This window comes from Suillus clintonianus (assembly GCF_016758775.1).
Source record: "Suillus clintonianus strain FC179 chromosome Unknown DEU56scaffold_24, whole genome shotgun sequence".
Lineage (NCBI taxonomy): Eukaryota > Fungi > Basidiomycota > Agaricomycetes > Boletales > Suillaceae > Suillus > Suillus clintonianus.
Window position 1 is genome coordinate 79801 of NW_024539248.1, and position 20284 is coordinate 100084.

Sequence of the window (20284 nt, forward strand, 5' to 3'; positions counted from 1 at the left end):
TCCCTGTAGGTAGTCGTAGTCAATTGCTTTCCAATGTATGCTGTTTTTTTATTCTTCCATGTTGTGGGATGGCTTCGTCTAATGTTATGTAATTTAGCGCATAAATTGGACACTGAGGATGACATTAGTACTTTGCAGTAAATAACACAGCGAATACAGTGATAGCAGGTATACATAGGGTGATCGTCCAAATTCGATCTTTTGACTAGTCTATAACACCGAGATGATCTTCCTTGATCGTTCCGATAGCAAACTGGCCTTGTGTTTAGCAGCTATAGCAGTGATACCAAAAATAAAAGGCTTACGATTTCGGTAGCGTCAACGCGGGTTCCGACGATTTTTAGTCGTACACGAGTGTTTTTTTCGATGATCTGTTCGAGACAAGGTAGGGACATTAGGGGGACAACACATGGATGGACGATACCTGGTCTTCTGATGCAAAAGATGGTGGATTCGAGGTCGGATCGAATTTCATGTCTGGATGTATCAACTAGGAAATGGTAGGGGGTATGAGATGGTGAGCGAGGCAGAAGCAGGATTCAAAACTCACCTGGTGTGACACGAAAACTGTCAACGGCCCGACGTCAGCAAAGAAGCCCATCTACGTGGTGTTTAGTATGCAAGGTGGGGACGTAACATGGCATGGAGCACCTTGTTGACGTTATTGACGACCCCATCGACTACTTCTCCCTTGAATGGCTTGAAGACTATTGCGCGATAGCGGGTGATGAATTCGGCTTGGCCGCTTCCACTCAGTACCATGCCTTTCCCAATATCGAGGATGGAGACGACTGCAATGATGTATCCGAATGCGCCTGAGCACGTTCCTTCTACGTCTGAGTAGAGTTTTGACTCCAGGAACTGGAGCATCCGAGGACCAAAGTATGAGGGATGGAGAAGGATTGTGTGGGTCAATTCTTTCTGAGAGTGGAATTTTGGTTATGTCGGAATGAAGGATACTGGAGCTGTTTGAGAGAGGTACTCACGATGAAGAACATGGTGGCTCGAAATATGAGCGATCGTGTTGATGGGTCAATAGATTCTGACCGAGCGTACTATGTTTGTTCCTATCCAGATGCGGTAGATGACATAATACAGCCGCTATCTCCGTAAGACTTGTTCGGAAAGTGCCGGGAAGTGAGGCTCAACTTTGAGGTTCGTCTGTCATTTCTTTACTATCATGCCGCCCACTGTCAGCGTCATCGGGCTCTCCAGTGACCAGTCATCTATTTGCTGCAGCCTATGTACGCAGATCAGATGGAAGGAACATTATTTTTCCTTCTTTATCATGCACGGGACATCTGCCGCATCACCACTGACCCTGAGTCACAGCGACTTCGGACTCGGACTCAGCAGAACTCAATGTGCAAATTCTCGGAGGCCTTTCGGATACGATCATCTGACGAACTGTGCATTTTATTTTCTCCCGACTGTGACTACGATCATGATGTAGACAGCAGCCGGGCCGACGGGAATAACTTGAAGCTAGATAACAAATAAAAATACGAATGATCACTCTCTTTTCTTGCTATTGTCTGCAAACTGGGATATTCACCATGATCCCGTGAGCAACTTGCCGCCGATAACGTTAACGTTACTATGTTATAAAGCGTCAGTTCTCAGCTCTTGGAATAATTTCATCACCCCAACCCAGCCAGACGTAGCGACCATGTCGACCACGCAGAAGAGAATGCCTTATGGTATGCTCTTAATCTTTCATTTATCGAGGCTGCTAATAGACTGGCTACCATGAAGTCCGCCTGGGCAACTCTGGGCTCAAAGTTTCCAAAATCATTCTGGGAACAATGCAGTACGGTGTGTAGCGCGTTTCCTCGCGCGTCGAATAACTGAAGTTTGCCTGATTCTTCAACATAGGTACCAGCGAGTGGCAAGATTGGGTTCTTGGAGAGGAAGAAGCTGTTGTCCACATAAAGGCTGCGTGAGTGCTTTTGTCGCGTAACTCCAATGCCAAAGCGTGTCTTTACCATCGATATTGAAGTTATGACGCGGGCATCAATACCTTTGACACGGCAGACGTGAGATGGAACACCTATTCACCTTGGACATTAATTTCTGATCTATACAATTAGATGTACTCCAATGGACTTTCTGAAGTCGTACTTGGAAACGCGCTCAAAAAGCTCAGCTTACCTCGGGATGAGATTGTAGTCATGACAAAGGTCAGACCCTGCGATGTATTGGCTATTTACATATCCTGACAAATGAATTTTTAGGTCTATAATGTTGTTGGCCGCACCCCGAGCGAAAAGGTCTTCAAGTCAGCTGCACATCCTGATCAACTAGGCTACGTCAATCAAAGGGGTCTGAGTCGCAAGGTATGTTGGCTCCTGTGGATTTGGTGCACTATCTGATCTTACACAAACAGCACATTTTTGCATCCATCAAGAAGAGCCTAGAGCGTTTGCAACTCGATTATGTTGATGTCCTACAGTGTTTGTCTCCATCCGGCGTGCTACAGACTCAAGATTGATTAATTTCCAGGCCATCGATTTGACACAGAGACGCCGATTGAGGAGACGGTATGTCAGCATCATGCTTCAGCTTTGGTGTCTTCAACTGACCTGCGTCATACTTAGATGCAAGCTCTGCATGACGTTGTCCAGGCTGGCTATGTCCGGTACATTGGCATGTCTTCATGCTGGGCCTACCAATGTACGTTTGACATCTATTTTGTGCATGTTTCTAATTTAAACGCGCCTTCAGTCCAGGCAATGCAAAGTGAGATCATAACTTTGGCGTGAGGAAGTTGAAAATTAACTGCATGAATCTGTTTAGACTACGCGATCACAAACCACCTCACCCCTTTCATTTCTATGCAGAATCACCACAGTTTGATCTATCGCGAAGAAGAACGAGAAATGTTCCCTACACTCAAGGTTTGATTTATTCGTCTTCGTCTCTTTATTTCTCTTGATCATCATAGTAGATGTTCGGCGTTGGATGCATCCCCTGGTCACCGCTTGCCCGAGGACTGCTCACCCGCCCTCTTGGCGAGCAAACAATTCGTGGAAAGACCGACTTGTCAGTTGTCACCGTCTATTTACGCGGAAACATTCATAAAAATAATGTTATAGGTCCATTAACTTATACGTCCAGCATGAGTCTGACAAAGACATTATGAGCCGGTGAGAAACGCCACTCCTCACTCCTCCATCTAGCAGAATTCTGAAAAGACATGCATAGCCTCGAGGAAGTTGCGAAGAAGAGAGGCGCAAGTATGGCGCAAATAGCCCTTGCTTGGTCGATGGCACAAGATATTGTAACGGCGCCAATCGTTGGGACCACGTCTCTGAAGAACCTGCAGGATCTGCTCGGTATGTGTGTTCCAATCAAAGAGCAGATGTCCAGATCTGATTCTTCTTTAGGAGCCATTGATATCACTCTGACCGCAGAAGAGCTTAAGTACTTGGAGGAGCCTTATCAGCCAAAGTCTGTCGTTGGTCACAGATGAAATCCTTCCGGTGGTTGAACCAATGAAACCGCGACTGGTTCGCAATGAACATTCTGGGTTGTAAGAGTAGGTCGCGTTTCTAACCAGAGCTGTATACAATGTACATAGTAAGCGCCGTTGACGTAACGTTAACGCATTCAACAATGCTGTCTTTTCTTCTCTCCCCACATCGAACCAATCTGCTGACTGCTGATATGGCCGGTGAAGACAGCAGACGGGTTGTACATTTCTGGCATCGGTAATGTTGAACTTACTGCCTTGAAAAGAGTCCCGCCGTTAATCCAACACCATGAGCGGTTATCAAACAATCCTCCCTGATATCATCAGCAGCGCCAATTCTGCGGAGCTACAAGGTGATGCGCGGTATCATAAGCGGTCGAGCGAACACCAAGGCCTGCGTGAATAACGATTGAAAATATGGTACTATATATGATATTCCATCATATCACACAGTGAGCCTTTCAGACTCCATTTGCATCCCGATGTTCTTGGGCCACACCAAAATCGTTGTTATTAGCAATTTCAAATGACAGTTACTGAACAGGCTCTAAGTGCAAAGTATCAGGACAATTACTAGCTCGGTTCTCGCACTACATACTTAAGGGACGGAACAAGAGTAACATATTCCAGTCGCTGCTCATCTGTTTCTGCCAACTGGTCCTTTAGCGACTTCCTTCCCCTAAAACGTTCGGAGACAATCAGGCTCTCTAGTGGACACATTGATCGTGCCAGGAATGCCTTGAACTCCTCATGCGGCCACTGTGGTACTCTGCGAACATTAAGGGTGCGTAAATTGGGGAGCGAGAGAGCATAGAGCAGGCTGGATCCTTGCGAGTGTGTCAAACCAATAGTGAAATGTAAGAATTGAAGTTTAATGTGCGTGCATGGCTCCAACGCCTGAAAGGTGTCGAAGTGCGCGCAAGTTGTTAACGAGGAGAGATTGGGAGCGATCTGGAGCAAGTGGAGAACATCGGCCGGGTAACGCATAGTATCGATCGCGACATTCGTTAGGTGGGCCCATATGAGATTGAAGGAGGCGAAATGCGAATGCCTGAACGTCATCCCTATTAAACTGAGACTGTGCAGCGTGCAAGGGAGTTGTGAGATAGAGCGTGCGATGGCTGGTATAGGATCCTCACGCGCATGATGCACAGAAAGGGACAGTTCCTCGAGTGTCAGGAAGTCTGTGAACATGAGTGTAGGTGTGTTGGGGCCGAATGAAACATTGACAGAGAGAGATGAGACATGATTGAAGTAAGGCTGAAGAAGGTTCCGTAACTTAGCCCAGTCAATTGCGAAGTTGGGCCACTGGAATGTCAACGAGAGCGGACGTCCTCGGGAACACTTGAGCCATGAGTCATAGCAAAGAGCTCGCTCCCAGCTTCCCCAACCGACTTCCACAAACAGCCTGCACCATAAATCGGGCATGTCCATGGCAACCTCTCTCCACCGTCGGCATATTTTGGTCAACAGCAGGGGAGCTTCTAGATTTGATGGGCGCAATGAATCATAAAATGGGCCGTCTCGATGAGTCGTAATCAGAATATTCGACCGGGAAGGCAGTAACTCCTCCTTGACAAATGGCGGTAGACAGTAGCGAAAAATATGGGATAGGACTTCAGTTGGCAAGTCTAAGTGCCAGAGAGCCGGCCTCAGTTCTTTGTGCAAATTAACGGACTGGATCGTTTTGCCCTTCTGTGCGACGGCTGTTTGCAAGCCTGAGGTATCGTGCAAAACTGGGTCCATGTGCTGTTGGAGTTAGGTGATGATTGCGCCGATAAGGCTCTGATCTTTGATCTCGATGGCGGAAGAGTTGGTACTGACCTGTGAGGTTCCAAGATCTGTCATCGACATCTGCAAATCGTCAATATCGAATCGGGTACCTCCATGTGATAACTAGTGGACATACAATATTTGCCACTTGTGAACGTAGCTGAACTTCTAGGAAGTGAATGGTTAGAATTGGTGAGAAATATTATGATGTTCCTCACCCACGGTCTGACCCACGGTCATCCCACTGACCTGTTGGAAGGAACATCAATGTACTGCAAAAACGGCGTTGAACTGAGGCTTTGGAGTAGCAGGCAACTATGGAAGGTCGCAGATGCCGGGCACTTGACCGAGTGTCGGTTTTATTTCTCCCCAGCCAGTGTCACTATGTTAGTGTTGATGGTTGATACTTGAACATGGATGAATGTAGCCGGTAGGACAGCATTGTCAAGCTCCGTATTGAACCTCTGTTCATCAATCTCTGTTAGTATGGCGCTGGATCTGTTCAACTATTCTTACACACAATATGCACACATACACAAAGGATTTACATAACACAGAGTCGCGTACTGTTGCCGAGATGTATCAGGATGCTTTGGGATTAGCGTGACTTCCCGTTTTGGTAACACCGCACGACTGACAAAATGCTCGAGCTCGCTGTCCTCAACAGCGAGCTCAAATAGTTGCCTAATCCTTACCCTTTTCACTAGTTCTTTTGAGGGAAAAAAATCAACTGTAGCTAGTTAATTGTGCTATTTTGACCATAAATCTTCCATACTTACAATATTCACCCATTTCTGTCATGTATTTATGCTGGGCGCTCTGAGGGGCTTATTATGGGCTCAATTAATGATGTATTTATTATATAAATATATTAGGACTTCTACAAAGCCAGAAGTATTCAATTAGAGTCCAGAAAATACCAGAAAAGCGGTCAGGGTGGGGGGAGGAGGAGAAGGTGGGGAAGGAGGGTTGTGTTGTCCAAAAGTAAGCATAGTTAAGCTACAGGTGATTTTTTCCCTCAAAAGAACTAGTGAAAGGGGTGAAGGATTAGGCAACTATTTGAGCTCGCTGTTGAGGACAGCGAGCTCGAGCATTTTGTCGTCGTGCGGTGTTACCAAAACGGGAAGTCACGCTAATCCTAAAGCATCCTGATACATCTCGGCAACAGTACGCGACTCTGTGTTATGTAAATCCTTTGTGTATGTGTGTATATTGTGTGTAAGAATAGTTGAACAGATCCAGCGCCATATGTTAGTGTTAGTAAGTTACACGGAGATGGAAAGTTTACATCTTGAATTTTTCGTGCACGTGCGCCGTGCGGTGCCACATTTCTATCCTTGTTCTATCCTGTTTTTTTCTGCCAAACTGCCTCCTTCCCTACTGACGTACCGGACAAAATAAACAGACTCGCCCTCCCAGCCTTCCTTGCATGCGCTTTGCGTCTCAATACACGCCGCTCCAATTTCTCCGTGAGTGCAGGCACGCATACACCCGATATCTCAGCCGCACTTAGAGAAGCCTTTTGCACGTCAGGATAGTTCGTATAGCTGTGCGATATCCTCAACCTAGTTCGCGATTTGCTGGCGCCGAGAACTGAACTCCAGCCAGTGGCAGCGACCAAATGTTGACATTCTCAGTGCCTATACTTTGAGACATAGGAAAGTCAAAAATTTCTTTAGGCGGCGGGTCAGGTTTTCGAGTGTCACTTTTTTCGGTGCGAGGCGCTTGTCCATGTCTTACCAAGACGCGTATTACAGAGTTCACGAGGCATCAATTCAGACCAGATGTGGTTATTGGCTTGCAGGTATCACTTCACATCCTAAAGTTCCTACTTGTGCTCGATTATTCACCATGCTCCGCACCACCAACTAGGTTGGTAGCTTATGGTCCCATCTTGACGTTGCAATGTGGCTTGCCTTGTTACTTGTATAGTTTCTTTCCTAGATCTAATATGAACTTCTATGTTTGCAGACGGCCGGACGGCATGTGTTGACCAGGACATAAGCTGCAGAACAATCAGCAACTCGAATATATGACAACGCACACCTATTTCCCTCGACTGCCAAAGCCGATATCATATATTCTCCCAAGGCTCGCGACACTCGCGGGAGGTGTACAGGACCGAAATGGTCGTTGAGGGTCAAGTTGTGCTGACGTGCTGCATCGTCTTTATGGGGAGCGATGACATGCGAGTACGAGAATTGCGCACAGTCATCATCGTCACGTTCCACTCCGAATGCTGTTGTTATATATGATCGCTAAATTCTAACAGCATGTGCACCCACCCCTTTGCGCCACAGATTTACAGCCAGAAAGAGCCAAGGCTTCATCCGCAGTCCATTTTACTTTCGTCCCAATTCATTGATAGACATATATATCGCCATCCGTTTCAGCAGGAGGGTCTTAGAGCACAGCAAGACAAGACTGCACCGGTCATACGTGAGACATTTATCCGGATGCAGGGCCAAATTTTAATTTGAATGGGTCTCCTCATCTGGGTTGAGATATGGCACATGTCTGGATCAGTCAAAGGCACCGAAAACGTTGAATCATTTCAAAACTATGTCGGAGCTCCGTGCACCCGCGCAGGGGCATGATTCATCATTTGGCGTTGCGGTTGAGCGGCTGTCCGAGACCGCCACCGTCGAGGAAGCAGCGGAAGCGTCGCTGCTTGTGTGAAGTCCAACTACTAGATAGATGATCGCCAGTGGACCCGGGGGACAAGATGTTGTTCAAGTTCGTTGCTTGGATATCTATGGTCGCCGAGGCCCGATTGTGAAGAATTAACTAGTTACGGCAGCAACTTGAAGGAGAGATATATTACGAGTTGATAGCGGCATTGGTATGTGATGAGTCTGATGACCAAATCGTAAAGAAATCAGGACGATTGCGATCCGCTACTACTTTGAGGGAAGGAATGAGGTCAAGGTATTCCGGTGTGCCCACAATTATAAAGTCATTAGAGCAACAAAAATTAATAAAAAAAATTGGCCAACGTGGGGATCGAACCCAAGACCTTCGCGTATCAAATCCGTCGATAAACAAGTGAGTAATAGTGAACACGCATTTATCAACGAATCGTATTAGCACGACGCTCTAACCAGCTGAGCTAGTCGGCCTTGTTTGATGATCTTGCACAGCAAATGTTTGCGTGGCGAATGCCGCTGATGCTCAATATTATTATTATCCCAGATTTTTTTTTACCGATTTGCTGTGGTTGCAAGGTTACAGCAGCGCCCTTTGACGGACAACAGGGCTGCTGTAATAAGTTTGAGAACAAAGAAGTGTCCAGACTCCACGCTGCCATGATAAGTTTCATGCGATCTTGTCACACTGGATTACTCACTTTGTCGAGTGCATATCTATTCGCTCAGGTTAGCTGCAAATGCAAGCTTGGGGGATACTTGCAAGGTTCTGCCGACGTCGCGAATATTGATGCATTGCAGATCTCCGACACTTGAATCGACGGAGATCACATGAGTGACATGGTGACAAAGTGGCAATGGAAATGAAAACCGGCGTCCCTGTGTCCTTATCGAGAAGTTCAAATTTGGTTGGTTCAACTTGTTCTTTGTCCAACATCTTATTGCAAGGTTTAAGCAGCTTCTGAAAACCCTCCTCAATCTCAACGATGGTCACCTACTCTGCCTTCTTTTCTTCTGGCCTTCTCGCCCCTTACCATCCCAGAGCAACAACCCCTGCACCACTCTCCTCCCCAATGCCGTCCAGTCCTATGCAGCCTGTAGATCGCGATCTGAGCGTGACACCCACACCCACTGGCAACTCAAATAGCGTTGCTGCAGTACCCACTGCGAATGCTGAACGTCCTCGCATGCGCAGGCGTCGCAGTAGCATGAACATTGCTGCGAGCCCGATGGCTCTTATCAAGTCCCCGACGCGAAATGCCGGCAGCGCGCTTCAGCGCACCGGCGCCATGTCTCCCACTCGTAGTCGTGCAGGTAGCATCGCCGAGAACGCTTCAGAAAGTAACAGTCTTTTTGGAAGATTGAGAAGTGGCAGTCTGAATGCAGGCGCTCCACTACGGTGAGTGGTTCCAATGCATATACTTGAATGACTTCTGAAACATATGCGGTGCAGCCTGCGTCGTGCAGTCAAGCGAACTATCCCGCTCGCTCCACCCCCCACTGCCCCCCTCCCTGCACTCCCACCGCCATCTCCATCTGCAAAATACACGCGTACTCTCGCACCTCCTGCGCTCATCATACCTGTTCCTCGTCAACCCCTTATGAATTATTTCGTGTCCACCCCTGGGCTACTCAGTCCTGATTCTGTGATGCAATTCACATCCAATATGTCGCCTGGTATCTCCTCTAGCCCTGCTCATACGTGTTATTTTGGAAGCACTATCGATGAAGAGATGAAAGAAAACTGAACGCGCTGCAATGAGCGCCGCTTGTTTGGACTTTGCTGCGCCTGGTCGCGCGCTTGATAAATATCTCCATTACCTATTATTTACTGTTCCAGATTAATTCCCTGCTGCATTTGTTACCAACATCCCACTCATAACCATCCAATTTTGCAACGTATCTCTATGTCCGTGTGTCTCTACATCTCTCAGGCTTTCTCCGTTACTCCTCTTGCTCTTTAAAAATGACTATGCTCGATCTCAGCATTCAGTCCATGCTTTGTATGTTGCCTTTGTATTTATTTTCTGGGCATTTTGACGTGAATGCATTTTGGTCATATGCCAACCTGGGCTACTTCCGCCACAGTGGCCATACACGCCAATACACGACGCGTCGTTGTCACGTGGTTAAAATAACCTTGGTAGAATATGCGACCCCCACGGTGTGCACCTCTTTCTGGGAAGTCGACCCGTGGGTAAGCTCTGCCGGGCCTGCGGCTCGGCGTGAGTCGTGAACCCCCATGACCCATTTTCCCGACGGCGAGCATGCACGTCAGCAGTGCACGTCGACGTACGAGAGCGTCAATATGGGCATCGGACAAGGGTGTATACGTTCCCTGACGGCCTTACCATCAATAGTCATCCACGACGTCAATCAGAAACCTGCTAACCTTAGACTTTCTAGTCATCTCAATGGCGCACCCACAATGACATAGCAAGTACGACACTCACTAAAATTCGGAAATTATGCCGATATATCCTGCTTCCAGAATGCTTTGTTCTTGCCATTTTGCCTGACCTTGCGACTAAACAGGTCTGACAAGGGATGTTTCTGATGAGTAATCTGATTCTTACCACGTATTTGAACATTGATGCGACCACGACGCATTCTGCAGTTGAGAGACATGCAAGACTCATGAAGGGTGCATCATATACCTGCTGAGCATAACCTGGACTATTCGAGCAGAACATCAATGGCGACATATGACACATCCCAAAACTGATATCGATGCTATCGCGCAAGATATGAAGTAGATCCCACGCTGAACAGTTTAGGACGAGGATGCACGAGACAGATTCGTCCAGCAGCCACTGATCAGATTCGTGTTCCGCGGTCATTTTCTTTTGATATGGCACTGTCGCTCAGCTAAGGCTGATGTGTATCAGTGAGTGTTTGACTGAGCAGCAGTCTCCGAACTGTGTAAACGAGCGCTAAATGTACTCTTTCTTAACCGATCTACCCACAAACCTGTATTCGGCACTGAAACCTGCTGATATGTGTTCAGTTTTGTCATCCTTACACCTCGGCTTATCCAGCGGATCCGCTATAGATGTTCTGGTACTCTACCTATGGTATCATGAATCATGGCGCCCACACAAGTCAACGAACAGATCTTAGATCTTTAGAAGGGTCTGTCAATCCTGATTTACATACAGGTCAATCGCCGTCAAAGAACACATCTACTAAGTTCACTATCCTCAAGTTCAAACATTCCATCATCTCTGCCCTGACCCATCTTTACTACTTACCGCACGACTAACTTCCAGAAAGGGAATACAGAAGGAAAAACTTGAGGTGAGCGGTCTGTTTTATTCAGAGAAGAGGTCTACTAATAAAAACAATTATACAATGACATGTTACGTAGTGGGGCTTTGTCGTTTGTACATCCTGTCTATGGAATAGCGCGTTGAATTCGAGTCTCACATCTTTGTTAATGATCAAGCCACAGGAATGTTGGGGACTCTATTGCCTAGCGCAGCAATGTTTCACCCTGCCTATGGAAGCGCAATTCAGATCTTGCTATTATTTTAGTAGGTGATACATTGGGACAGGTGAGTCTACACCCCGATTTCTCTCGACTTGTCCGGTAGACCCTCCCTTTCAAAAGCACACGATGGTCCGAGCGAACACGACACACCCACTTTCAAGACTGACATAACTATAAAGACCAACATATCTCAGAGCGACTTGTCTCATAACTCAGATATCTTGTTTCTCTGTTCGCTCACCTCGACATCCACGATATGAGTCTGACAACCTCCGTAGATCCTGCCGCAACCTGCACCATGACTTCTTCAGACTCTGAGCCCACAGAATTCATGATACCTGACTTTTTTAGCGATTGCCGCTACCCCCTGCGACTAAACCCTAACTACTATCCAGTCTCTCTTGCTTCTGCGCAATGGCTTGTTGACGAAGCACATCTAGTAGAGCCCGAGATTACCAAATATACGAGCTTGCGCGCAGGTTGGTTCGCTTCAGCTTGCTACCCTGACACGGATGCTTTCCATCTCCAAGTCTGTGCGGACTTTTTGAACTGGTCGTTCAGATTAGACGACTGGCTCGAGATCGATAGGTCCGATGTTAATGATGCGTGGGGAGTACGTGATTGTTGTATGGCTGCGTTCCGCGATCCCATCAACTTCCAAACGGAAAGATACAGTGCAATGATGTGCAAAGCGTGCGTCTGTTTTTTTTCCCCATCACACAAACACGCATTCTGAGCGTTTTATGGTCTTCAGATTCTTCGGTCGCTTTAGGGAGACAGGCGGCCCTGGCTGCACCGAGCGCTTTATCCATACAATGGACTTGTGGTTCATCTCTGCAGCTAAGGAGGTGGACAATCGCGCCAAGGGACATGTCCACGACGTTGAATCTTACATCGAATTGAGGCGCGACTTGAGCGGCTGCAAGGCTTGCTTTGCCCTCATCGAATTCGTAAGTGGGATTGATCTCCCCGACGAAGTAGTCTCGGATCCGGTTATCATGGCCCTGGAGGAGGCTACCAATGATTTTGTTTCTTGGTCCAATGTAATGCCCTATTCTGTCGTCGACGCGGGGACAATACTGACGTCGTTGCTGATAGGACATTTTCTCCTATAACCAGGAGCAATCTCACCGTAGCACGCATAATTTAGTTGCTGTGCTCATGGTCGACCAAGGTCTAGACCTGCAAGGTGCTGTGGACTACTGCGGCCGGCTTTGTAACATTTCCCTTCAGCGCTTTGAAGAAAACCTCGCTATGCTCCCCTCGTGGGGGGAAGAGGTTGACAAGCAGGTGGCTATTTACATTCGAGGACTGCAGAGCTGGATTACCGGTTCACTGCACTGGACCTTTGAGTCTGCCCGTTATTTCGGGAAGGATGCGCATATTGTCAAGCGGGAGAGAATTGTGAAGCTACTTCCCAAGCGGCCTTTGTAAAGCCTCTGTTCTATGTGAGTTTTTTTCCACTTCCTGCGTTGCATGATTCTGATTGCGACGACTGGCATCATAGAAGGCTACGTTATTATATATGTCTCACCATGAAGCTAAATATCGATTACATGAAACGTCTCATCTTCACTCTTCGTTTGCCATATTTTTGCGACTATGCACCATTTTGTACAAGTTAGAAACCATATATCATGTTCATTCGATGTATGTTCATTAATTTTGGGTGAAGTGAGTTTGCATGCATGACATTGCATGTCAGTGGGCGGGCAGGTGTCAAAAGCACGACTGAAAAATGTTTTAGGCTGCACAACGTATATTTACATTGTAAGATAATTACATAAGCACGCACAAACATCTGTCCAGCACAGCTTGAAGCAGTGATCATTGAAAATGCTCGATCCTGCCAGCTGTGGAATCTAGTCAGCATGATATGAATGAGCCTCGAACGCTGAATAAAGGATAGTTTTACCTCGAGTGCCAGACTCTTGGGCACTGCACTTCAGCGCTCACCGTATCATTCTCTCTCCAAGTTTCTACCATTTCAGTGGTCAGATTTCTATGTGTGTGCGTATTGGATTGAAACATATCTACCTGGATTTTGCACTCATGAAAGACACAGTGTCGTCTTCGCCCAATTGTCACCGTCGGCTTCATCCTATCTGTTGTTGACAATCGTTGTATAACTTGACCACGATAACATGGCGGACAAGGTGGAAAAGTGTCGAGCGGCCTTGCAGAGGTGTCCCCCCGGTCATTCTAATCGAACAAAATCTCTCAACGATCTTGCCAACAGCCTTGCTGACCGATTCCAGCAGCGGGGCGTCCCGTCTGACCTTGACGAGGCTATCGAGCTCTTTCGGGCTGCAGTACTCCTTTGTCCCCCCAGTCATTCTGATCGATCATCGGCTCTCAACAATCTTGCCAGTAGCCTTGCTGACAGATTCCAGGAGCAGGGTGTCCCGTCTGACCTTGACGAAGCCATCGAGCTCCATCGGGCTGCACTTTTCATTTGTCCCCCCGGTCATTCATCTCGATCACACACTCTCAACAATCTCGGTACCAGCCTTTGTGACAGATTCAAGCAGCGGGGAGTCGCGTCTGACCTTGATGAGGCTATCGAGCTCTATCGGGCCGCACTACTCCTTCGTCCCCTCGGTCATTCACTTCGATCACACACTCTCAACAATCTCGGTACCAGCCTTTGTGACAGATTCGAGCAGCGGGGCGTCTCGTCTGACCTTGATGAAGCCATCGAGCTCCATCGGGCTGCACTTTTCATTTGTCCCCCCGGTCATTCACTTCGATCAAACTCTCTCGACAGTCTTGCCAGCAGTCTTTCTGACAGATTCCAACAGCGGGGCGTCCCGTCTGACCTTGACGAGGCCATTGAGCTCCATCGGGCTGCACTACTCCTTCGTCCCCCCGGTCATTTTCGTCGACCAACCTCTCTCAACAATCTTGCCGTTGGCCTTTATGACAGATTCCAGCAGCGGGGCGTCCCGTCTGACCTTGATGAGGCCATTGAGCTCCATCGGGCTGCACTACTCCTTCGTCCCCCCGGTCATTCTGATCGAGCAATGTCTCTCAACAATATTGGCATCAGCCTTTATGACAGATTCAAGCAGTGGGGCGTCCCGTCTGACCTTGACGAGGCCATTGAGCTCCATCGGGCTGCACTACTCCTTCGTCCCCCCGGTCATTCTGATCGAGCGATGTCTCTCAACAACATTGGCATCAGCCTTTATGACAGATTCCAGCAGCAGGGCTTCCCGTCTGACCTTGATGAGGCCATTGAGCTCCATCGGGCTGCACTACTCCTTCGTCCCCCTGGTCATTCACTTCGATCAGCGTCTCTCAAAAATCTTGGCAACAGCCTTTTTGTCAAATTCGAGCAGCGTGGCGTTCCGTCTGACCTTGACGAGGCCATTGAGCTCCATCGGGCTGCCCTACTCCTTCGTCCCCCCGGTCATTTTAATCGATCATCGTCCCTCATCCATCTTGCCACCTGCCTTGCTGACAGATTCCAGCAGTGGGGCGTCCCGTCTGACCTTGACGAGGCCATCGAGCTTCAACGTGCTGCACTACTTATCTGTCCCCCCGGTCATTTCCTTCGATCAACGTCTCTCGACGATCTTGCCATCAGCCTTCGATGCAGATTTAAGCAGCGGGGCATCCAGGCTGACCTTAATGAAGCATTTGGGTTGTATGTTCAACTCTCCTACCTATCTCATGCAATCTCTCGTAGGGATCTTACTGCTGCCAAGTCATGGGCCACTTCTGCCGAGGAGACGAACCATCCCTCTGCATTGCTTGCCTATCAAACTGCATTGAAATTTCTAGATCAGCATGTTACTCTATTGTCGTCTTCTCCACGCCATTTTGATGTTGTCAAGATGGCCACAGCTTCTCTTGCCATGGACGCTTTCTCGTGCAGTGTTCGTCATGGTGCGCTCACAACTGCTGTTGAAATGGTGGAGCAAGGCCGTGCAGTATTCTGGACCCAGTTGGCACGCTTGCGCTCACCGCTCGATGAACTTTCCCTGTCCGGTGACACCGGCGCAGCCTTGGAGAAAGAGTTCAGACAGCTGAGCTTTGGCCTTCGTAGCGCGTTCGATCAGTCTAATAACGAGCAGCCCCCACGAATCCGACAACTGACCATGCAATGGAATGATGTTGTCTCCCGCATCCGCATGCAGCCTGACTTTTCTCGGTTTCTCCTGCCGCCACTGTTTTCTGACCTCCGGAAAGCCGCTGAAGAAGGTCCGGTCATCATTGTCAATGCTAGTCGGCACGGCTGTGATGCCTTAATTGTCTTAAGCAGCCACGATCCTGTCCACGTTCCACTTGATGTCACAAGGACCGAAGTCTCCGAGTTGTCCTCCGAGTTTCAGTCTGTCGCGGAGCAATTCGGTTGTTCTGATCATCAACTCAAGCTCGTGGGCATCCTCCGCAAGCTTTGGCATCACGTCGTTGACCCCGTGGTCCAAGCCCTTAGGGTGTCAAATGTTCGCCCTGGCTCGCGTATCTGGTGGTGTCCCACAGCTGAATTCACTTTGCTTCCTCTACATGCAGCAGGACCCTACGAGAGGGAGAGAAACAACTTGTCTCAGATTTACATCTCCTCTTACACCCCCACTTTGGCTACACTAGTTCGTGCGAGAGAGCGCGTTTCTCGAAACTCGTCAACACAACATTTTGTTGCAATTGGTCAAGCGAATCCGGACAGAGGGAAGGAACTCAGATGTGTCGCTCCTGAATTAGCCGCCATATCTCAATGTCTCGTACCCATCGTGTCATCATTCAGATCACTCCGAGACAGCCACGCAACAGTGCAGGATGCACTCGATGCTCTAAATCATAACCAGTGGCTCCATCTCGCCTGCCATGGAATGCCGAATCGGACGCACCCGTTCGACTCTTCCTTCGCAATGCGCGACGGGCCGTTGATGATCAAGGACATCATCCGGTCCAACTGGCAGAATCCAGAATTTGCATTCTTATCGGCCTGCCACACTACCGTAGGCGACGAGAAGAGTCCCGACGAGTTAATCCATCTCGCTGCGGCAATGCAATTCTCCGGATTTCGCAGTGTCATAGGTTCTATGTGGTCTGTCGACGATGATGTTGCACGGCAGGTTGTGTCTCTTTTTTACCGCAACCTGGTTGATGGCTCAGGGAGATTGGACTGCACACGCGCTGCGGTAGCGTTGCACAAGGCTGTGAAATCGTTGCGCAAGAAAATCCCACTAGAACAGCAGATTGTATTTGTTCACATAGGTGTCTAGTTTGGTTGTCTCGTCATATTATTGCATTTTCTGTTATCCTGATTGCTTTCATTCCCCCGTTGTCCCACCTGGATCTCAGTTACTCACATCATGTCTGCACGATATTTTTGTTTTTGCATTGTGTACACCGTTCCATTGAATAAATATATATTGCTTGGTCGAACATACAGTCTCATAAGCTGGCTGTTTACAGCGAACTTAGTGGGATGGGCTGGTGCGTAACTCTTCTTCGATAAGATCTCTCTCCGTGGTTACTAAGACTTTGCGTGATACGGGATGCAGGGAGATCATGCTTCATCCTACAACCTACATATTATCCTTCATACATAGAAGGGGGCGAGCCACGACCTCGCAGTCCACTAACAGGGTCAAAATTCCAACAAAGACGTTGCATTAAGTTATCGATAGTGAACAAATATCAAGAGGATGCTTACAATTACGACAGAATAATCTCGAAAGGATCCGATCCACCCGCTTCCAAGCCAGCTATCGTCGCCTGGCACACCGCATTAAAGCATTCCCCAAGCTTCCGGCCATTAATATGTAAGAAATAATCATACAGCCTGTACCTCGAACCCGCAACAATGTTGGCAGGCTCCAATCCGCGGTTCAGATTCCTGTCTAAGATGTGTTAGACCTGCAGGTACTGCATACGAAGTTATACTTACCTCTCAAGATGAGTAGAGCATGATATGCAGCCGCAGTATAAGCCCGGGGATGTATATCTGCCGAATGCGAGTTAGCTCGCGGGAACGACGGTCTCCCGTCTCATCCGGCATCCTCCCATCCGAAGTAAGTACTTTTACGACTGCATCATAAGTAAGCCTAGTCGATAAGTCCCTTGTAGTCACTTAATCAAGCAACCCTGGTTTCCCGGTTCATTATCGACACCTCTAGACTCTGGCACTCCACGACACGGCCAACACTGTCCCAGATCGTGAAGAACTGCATGTGGTGAAGGTATTCTATGGCTCGTTCCTCAGGCTGGTTGATGGAGGCGAGTTCACGAGGAAGCATATCAAAAGGTTCTTTGCCAGGAAACCCTCCCCGCGCCTGAAGCCATGCATTAAGCCATGATAGTACACCTCGACAATAAACTCGCCTGGGAAGTATCGCAAAACGTCTGTTCCAGCGCAGTACCATGCATTCCATCCTCGAACGCTGTCTACTCTATGAAATGAAACAGCAGGAGCTCGATATCTGAGGGAGTGGATTGCAACGCAATGACGGAAGGGAGTGATCCCTTCATTTGGGGTAGAAGCTGGAAGTAGTCAGTGTTCAGCACCCGAGCTTCGTGAGATGCACATCCCACCAACCTCGAACTTGTGAACGTCTAATGTGTGCGATGAGTTCGAGAGAAGTCAAGAACATCACATATCGCTTGACTGTGTTGTCTCCTGGTGCGCCAGCATACGTGGTAATTAACTATCGCTGGCCCGCAGCCTGACAAGGAAATGAGTGCAGAACAAACCGACTAAGGACAAACTCTCACTTATTACACTTTGAAGTAAGGCTCAAGAATGACTTGAGTGGCGAGCGGTGACACTGGAATGTAGATGGGCCGCATCTGCAAATGGAGGGCCTCTATCTGTTCCACTGTATCAGCGCAGTTCAGGGTCTGCGCCAATGAACCTGAGGTTCATCTGCTCGGTTACTGCCGGGGCCTTAGGAAATTGCCGCATCTGTGCCGCACCCTGCTGCACCCTACTCAATAATGTCTTATATGCCTCTACAATACGTCTAAGTCGTACGCAACTGTCTGAAATATGATTTAAGAATAAGTAATACTATATTCCAGGTGTTTGTGTAAGGCTAACAGTGGTACTACAGTGATATATGTACTTGATGGGTGCGGCAGTGATGCGGTAGTGATGCGGCACGGTGCGGCAATTCTGTTGTTGGGTGCGGCAGTGGCTGTGCACTACCGCACCACTGCACCGACACCAAACCACCCTTCTTATCAAGTCCACTTGCAGCACCGTTATGAGCAGCTGCGCGAAACTTGGTGAGAAGACTCAACGACCCCTCACATAGGCTCGCGCCTGTCAGGTTTGGCGCCTCGATGCCTCCGCCTATCATTCAACACCTGTCTTTGCTGGTTGCATGCCTTGCCTGACTTCACTGTCACACATCTCCTCGACCACGTTCTGCAGCAACCTGCGCAAACGGATACCGGGGCTTTAAGGTATGTATGTCATATCTGTGTGGCCTTTTGTCCTTGCAAACTGAGTCTCGTTCATTTCAGAGTACAAACTACTACTACGAGGCCCCAGCCTATGAAGCCTTGTGTATCTTCCTTGGTCGTGGCCGCGGTTTGGTTTTTTTGGTGTGTTTCTCTTTCTTAACTATGTCAAGCTCACTTCCCTCGCTGAAGTTCGGTCCACACTATTAGTCAAACCATGTCAGACTGATCTGTGATGAAAAGCGATGATGACGCACGTCTACTTCTCCTTCAAATTCTGGTGCGTATGAATCTCAGTCGCCATGATTCCAGTGCTCAGGGAATCCCTCATAGGGATTCCATCGGTCTTGGTGTGCACCAGCATCTTTTCCCCATTGTTCATTTCCTGCAGCTCCTGCAGCCAACGAGAGCTCGAACATCTGCTGTTCCAGTACGCCAAGACACTCCAAGTCGACGTCTATATCCATCGAGGTCAGATCATATCTGAGTTGGAGGTCAAGCCAGGCAGCCTGGAGCATCGTGTTTTCTTGCTCTTCGGGAGTAGGAACTGAGTTCACGTCAGGTCCTGACGAGCGACGTTCAATGAGGATATTTTGGGCTGGCTCCTGGAGTAAGTTTTTCTTGCGCTTCGAAACTACGACAGTGCAAGCATGTGCATATGTAGCACAGTTCAGCCAATTGATAATTCATTTAGCTGCACCAGGGACATGTCTGCCGCACCCAGTGCCGCATCCGTGCCGCAACATGCTCAAAATTGTTCTCTGAATTCAGACTCTCAAATGCATTAGTGTGAAGTGGATAATTAAGGAGTCAGACGAGAAACACTCCTAGTTCATTTATTTGGTGCACGAGAACAGTGCAGGCTGAAAATAAGTGTAGTACTTATGATTTGGTATGGGTGCGACAGTGGTGCGGTAGGGTGCGGCAAGTTGCGGCAGTGATGCGGCAATTTACCTGAGCCCTTACTGCCGGACAACTCGACATTAGCGCTTCGTCCTTAATTAAACCGTTAGATCCCACTCCAACTCAATCTCTGTCTTCATTCAAAAACAGTACAAATAACCTATGTGGACTCCGACTTCGACCTGTGCGGCGCGAGCGTGCATGTCAGCAGTGCACCTCGTCTTATGAGAGTGTCAATATGGGTATCGTGCGAGGGATGTATACGCTCCCTGACGTTTGCCATCAAGAACCATCGACAACGTCACTCAGAAACCTGCTAACCTTAGACTTTCTATTCCTCTCAATTGGTTCACCCAAGATGAGTTAGCAAGTACCACGTAGTACGGTACGTTACCCTCACCAAGATTTACTAAAACTTGGAAATTACACTAATGCATCCTGCTGCCAGGATGCTTTGTTCTTGGTATTTTTCCAGTTGTCCTTACGCCACGGCTTATCTAGCGGATCCGCTATAGATTTTCTGGTACCCTACTTATGGTATCATGAATGATGGCGCCTACACAAATCAACGAACAGATCTTAGATCAC

General features: G+C 48.2%; 9 protein-coding genes and 1 non-coding gene across 10 annotated transcripts; 4 read left to right on the forward strand and 6 right to left on the reverse strand.

The window, feature by feature from the left end:
• Window positions 1-70: 70 nt before the first annotated feature.
• DEU56DRAFT_972061 (RNA polymerase Rpb7) lies at window positions 71-1022 on the reverse strand. The gene is made up of 6 exons (XM_041359475.1): window positions 987-1022; window positions 652-921; window positions 551-601; window positions 425-490; window positions 306-371; window positions 71-253 (listed from the first exon to the last, which is right to left on the reverse strand). Exons 1-6 carry the CDS (start codon window positions 996-998, stop codon window positions 206-208), a joined length of 513 nt encoding a protein of 170 aa, XP_041209940.1. The 5' UTR covers window positions 999-1022; the 3' UTR covers window positions 71-205.
• A 503-nt stretch (window positions 1023-1525) lies between these two features.
• On the forward strand, window positions 1526-3639 carry DEU56DRAFT_795017 (aryl-alcohol dehydrogenase). The gene is made up of 15 exons (XM_041352822.1): window positions 1526-1700; window positions 1756-1815; window positions 1876-1939; window positions 2000-2036; window positions 2091-2180; window positions 2235-2336; window positions 2387-2453; window positions 2503-2540; window positions 2598-2673; window positions 2725-2739; window positions 2797-2897; window positions 2948-3042; window positions 3096-3146; window positions 3205-3335; window positions 3387-3639. Exons 1-15 carry the CDS (start codon window positions 1670-1672, stop codon window positions 3470-3472), a joined length of 1044 nt encoding a protein of 347 aa, XP_041209941.1. The 5' UTR covers window positions 1526-1669; the 3' UTR covers window positions 3473-3639.
• Window positions 3640-3960: 321 nt separating this feature from the next.
• DEU56DRAFT_267699 (uncharacterized protein) lies at window positions 3961-5636 on the reverse strand. The gene is made up of 4 exons (XM_041345372.1): window positions 5464-5636; window positions 5382-5410; window positions 5297-5326; window positions 3961-5221 (listed from the first exon to the last, which is right to left on the reverse strand). Exons 1-4 carry the CDS (start codon window positions 5483-5485, stop codon window positions 4046-4048), a joined length of 1257 nt encoding a protein of 418 aa, XP_041209942.1. The 5' UTR covers window positions 5486-5636; the 3' UTR covers window positions 3961-4045.
• A 2597-nt stretch (window positions 5637-8233) lies between these two features.
• Window positions 8234-8364, reverse strand: DEU56DRAFT_t54. The gene has a single exon. It is a non-coding gene; the product is annotated as a tRNA-Ile (tRNA).
• A 105-nt stretch (window positions 8365-8469) lies between these two features.
• On the forward strand, window positions 8470-9638 carry DEU56DRAFT_795032 (uncharacterized protein; the record flags this gene model as incomplete). Its single annotated transcript, XM_041352823.1, has 2 exons — window positions 8470-9289; window positions 9344-9638. The coding sequence occupies exons 1-2, from the start codon at window positions 8877-8879 to the stop codon at window positions 9636-9638; spliced, it is 708 nt and encodes a 235-aa protein (XP_041209943.1). The 5' UTR covers window positions 8470-8876.
• A 576-nt stretch (window positions 9639-10214) lies between these two features.
• Window positions 10215-10836, reverse strand: DEU56DRAFT_267769 (uncharacterized protein). The gene has a single exon (XM_041345374.1). The coding sequence runs from the start codon at window positions 10728-10730 to the stop codon at window positions 10302-10304; it is 429 nt and encodes a 142-aa protein (XP_041209944.1). The 5' UTR covers window positions 10731-10836; the 3' UTR covers window positions 10215-10301.
• Window positions 10837-11678: 842 nt separating this feature from the next.
• DEU56DRAFT_870718 (isoprenoid synthase domain-containing protein) lies at window positions 11679-12814 on the forward strand (the record flags this gene model as incomplete). Its single annotated transcript, XM_041355651.1, has 3 exons — window positions 11679-12073; window positions 12135-12423; window positions 12479-12814. The coding sequence occupies 3 exons, from the start codon at window positions 11679-11681 to the stop codon at window positions 12812-12814; spliced, it is 1020 nt and encodes a 339-aa protein (XP_041209945.1).
• Window positions 12815-13214: 400 nt separating this feature from the next.
• DEU56DRAFT_885062 (TPR-like protein) lies at window positions 13215-16611 on the forward strand (the record flags this gene model as incomplete). The annotated part of the gene is made up of 2 exons (XM_041356174.1): window positions 13215-13390; window positions 13446-16611. Exon 2 carries the CDS (start codon window positions 13525-13527, stop codon window positions 16609-16611), a length of 3087 nt encoding a protein of 1028 aa, XP_041209946.1. The 5' UTR covers window positions 13215-13390; window positions 13446-13524.
• Window positions 16612-17201: 590 nt separating this feature from the next.
• On the reverse strand, window positions 17202-17732 carry DEU56DRAFT_795071 (uncharacterized protein; the record flags this gene model as incomplete). Its single annotated transcript, XM_041352824.1, is given in 4 exon segments — window positions 17202-17242; window positions 17280-17447; window positions 17467-17664; window positions 17697-17732. Coding segments are annotated over 2 exon segments (234 nt in total), but the record flags the coding sequence as incomplete, so codon positions are not given.
• Window positions 17733-18775: 1043 nt separating this feature from the next.
• DEU56DRAFT_855307 (uncharacterized protein) lies at window positions 18776-19591 on the reverse strand. Its single transcript, XM_041355244.1, has 2 exons — window positions 18852-19591; window positions 18776-18791 (listed from the first exon to the last, which is right to left on the reverse strand). The coding sequence occupies exon 1, from the start codon at window positions 19309-19311 to the stop codon at window positions 19087-19089; it is 225 nt and encodes a 74-aa protein (XP_041209948.1). The 5' UTR covers window positions 19312-19591; the 3' UTR covers window positions 18776-18791; window positions 18852-19086.
• Window positions 19592-20284: the final 693 nt, after the last annotated feature.

Coding starts and splice junctions, on each gene's coding strand:
- DEU56DRAFT_972061 (XM_041359475.1), bottom strand. Junction 491..550: donor CAGTTTTCGTGTCACACCAG/GTGAGTTTTGAA, acceptor ACCATTTCCTAG/TTGATACATCCAGACATGAA. Junction 254..305: donor GCGTTGACGCTACCGAAATC/GTAAGCCTTTTA, acceptor ACACAAGGCCAG/TTTGCTATCGGAACGATCAA.
- DEU56DRAFT_855307 (XM_041355244.1), bottom strand. CDS start 19,311: ATGCTCCAGGCTGCCTGGCTTGACCTCCAACTCAGATATGATCTGACC.
- DEU56DRAFT_267699 (XM_041345372.1), bottom strand. CDS start 5,485: ATGACCGTGGGTCAGACCGTGG. Junction 5,327..5,381: donor GTTCACAAGTGGCAAATATT/GTATGTCCACTA, acceptor GACGATTTGCAG/ATGTCGATGACAGATCTTGG. Junction 5,222..5,296: donor CAGATCTTGGAACCTCACAG/GTCAGTACCAAC, acceptor TAACTCCAACAG/CACATGGACCCAGTTTTGCA.
- DEU56DRAFT_267769 (XM_041345374.1), bottom strand. CDS start 10,730: ATGACCGCGGAACACGAATCTGATCAGTGGCTGCTGGACGAATCTGTC.
- DEU56DRAFT_795017 (XM_041352822.1), top strand. CDS start 1,670: ATGTCGACCACGCAGAAGAGAATGCCTTATG. Junction 1,701..1,755: donor GCAGAAGAGAATGCCTTATG/GTATGCTCTTAA, acceptor GCTACCATGAAG/TCCGCCTGGGCAACTCTGGG. Junction 2,454..2,502: donor TTATGTTGATGTCCTACAGT/GTTTGTCTCCAT, acceptor ATTAATTTCCAG/GCCATCGATTTGACACAGAG.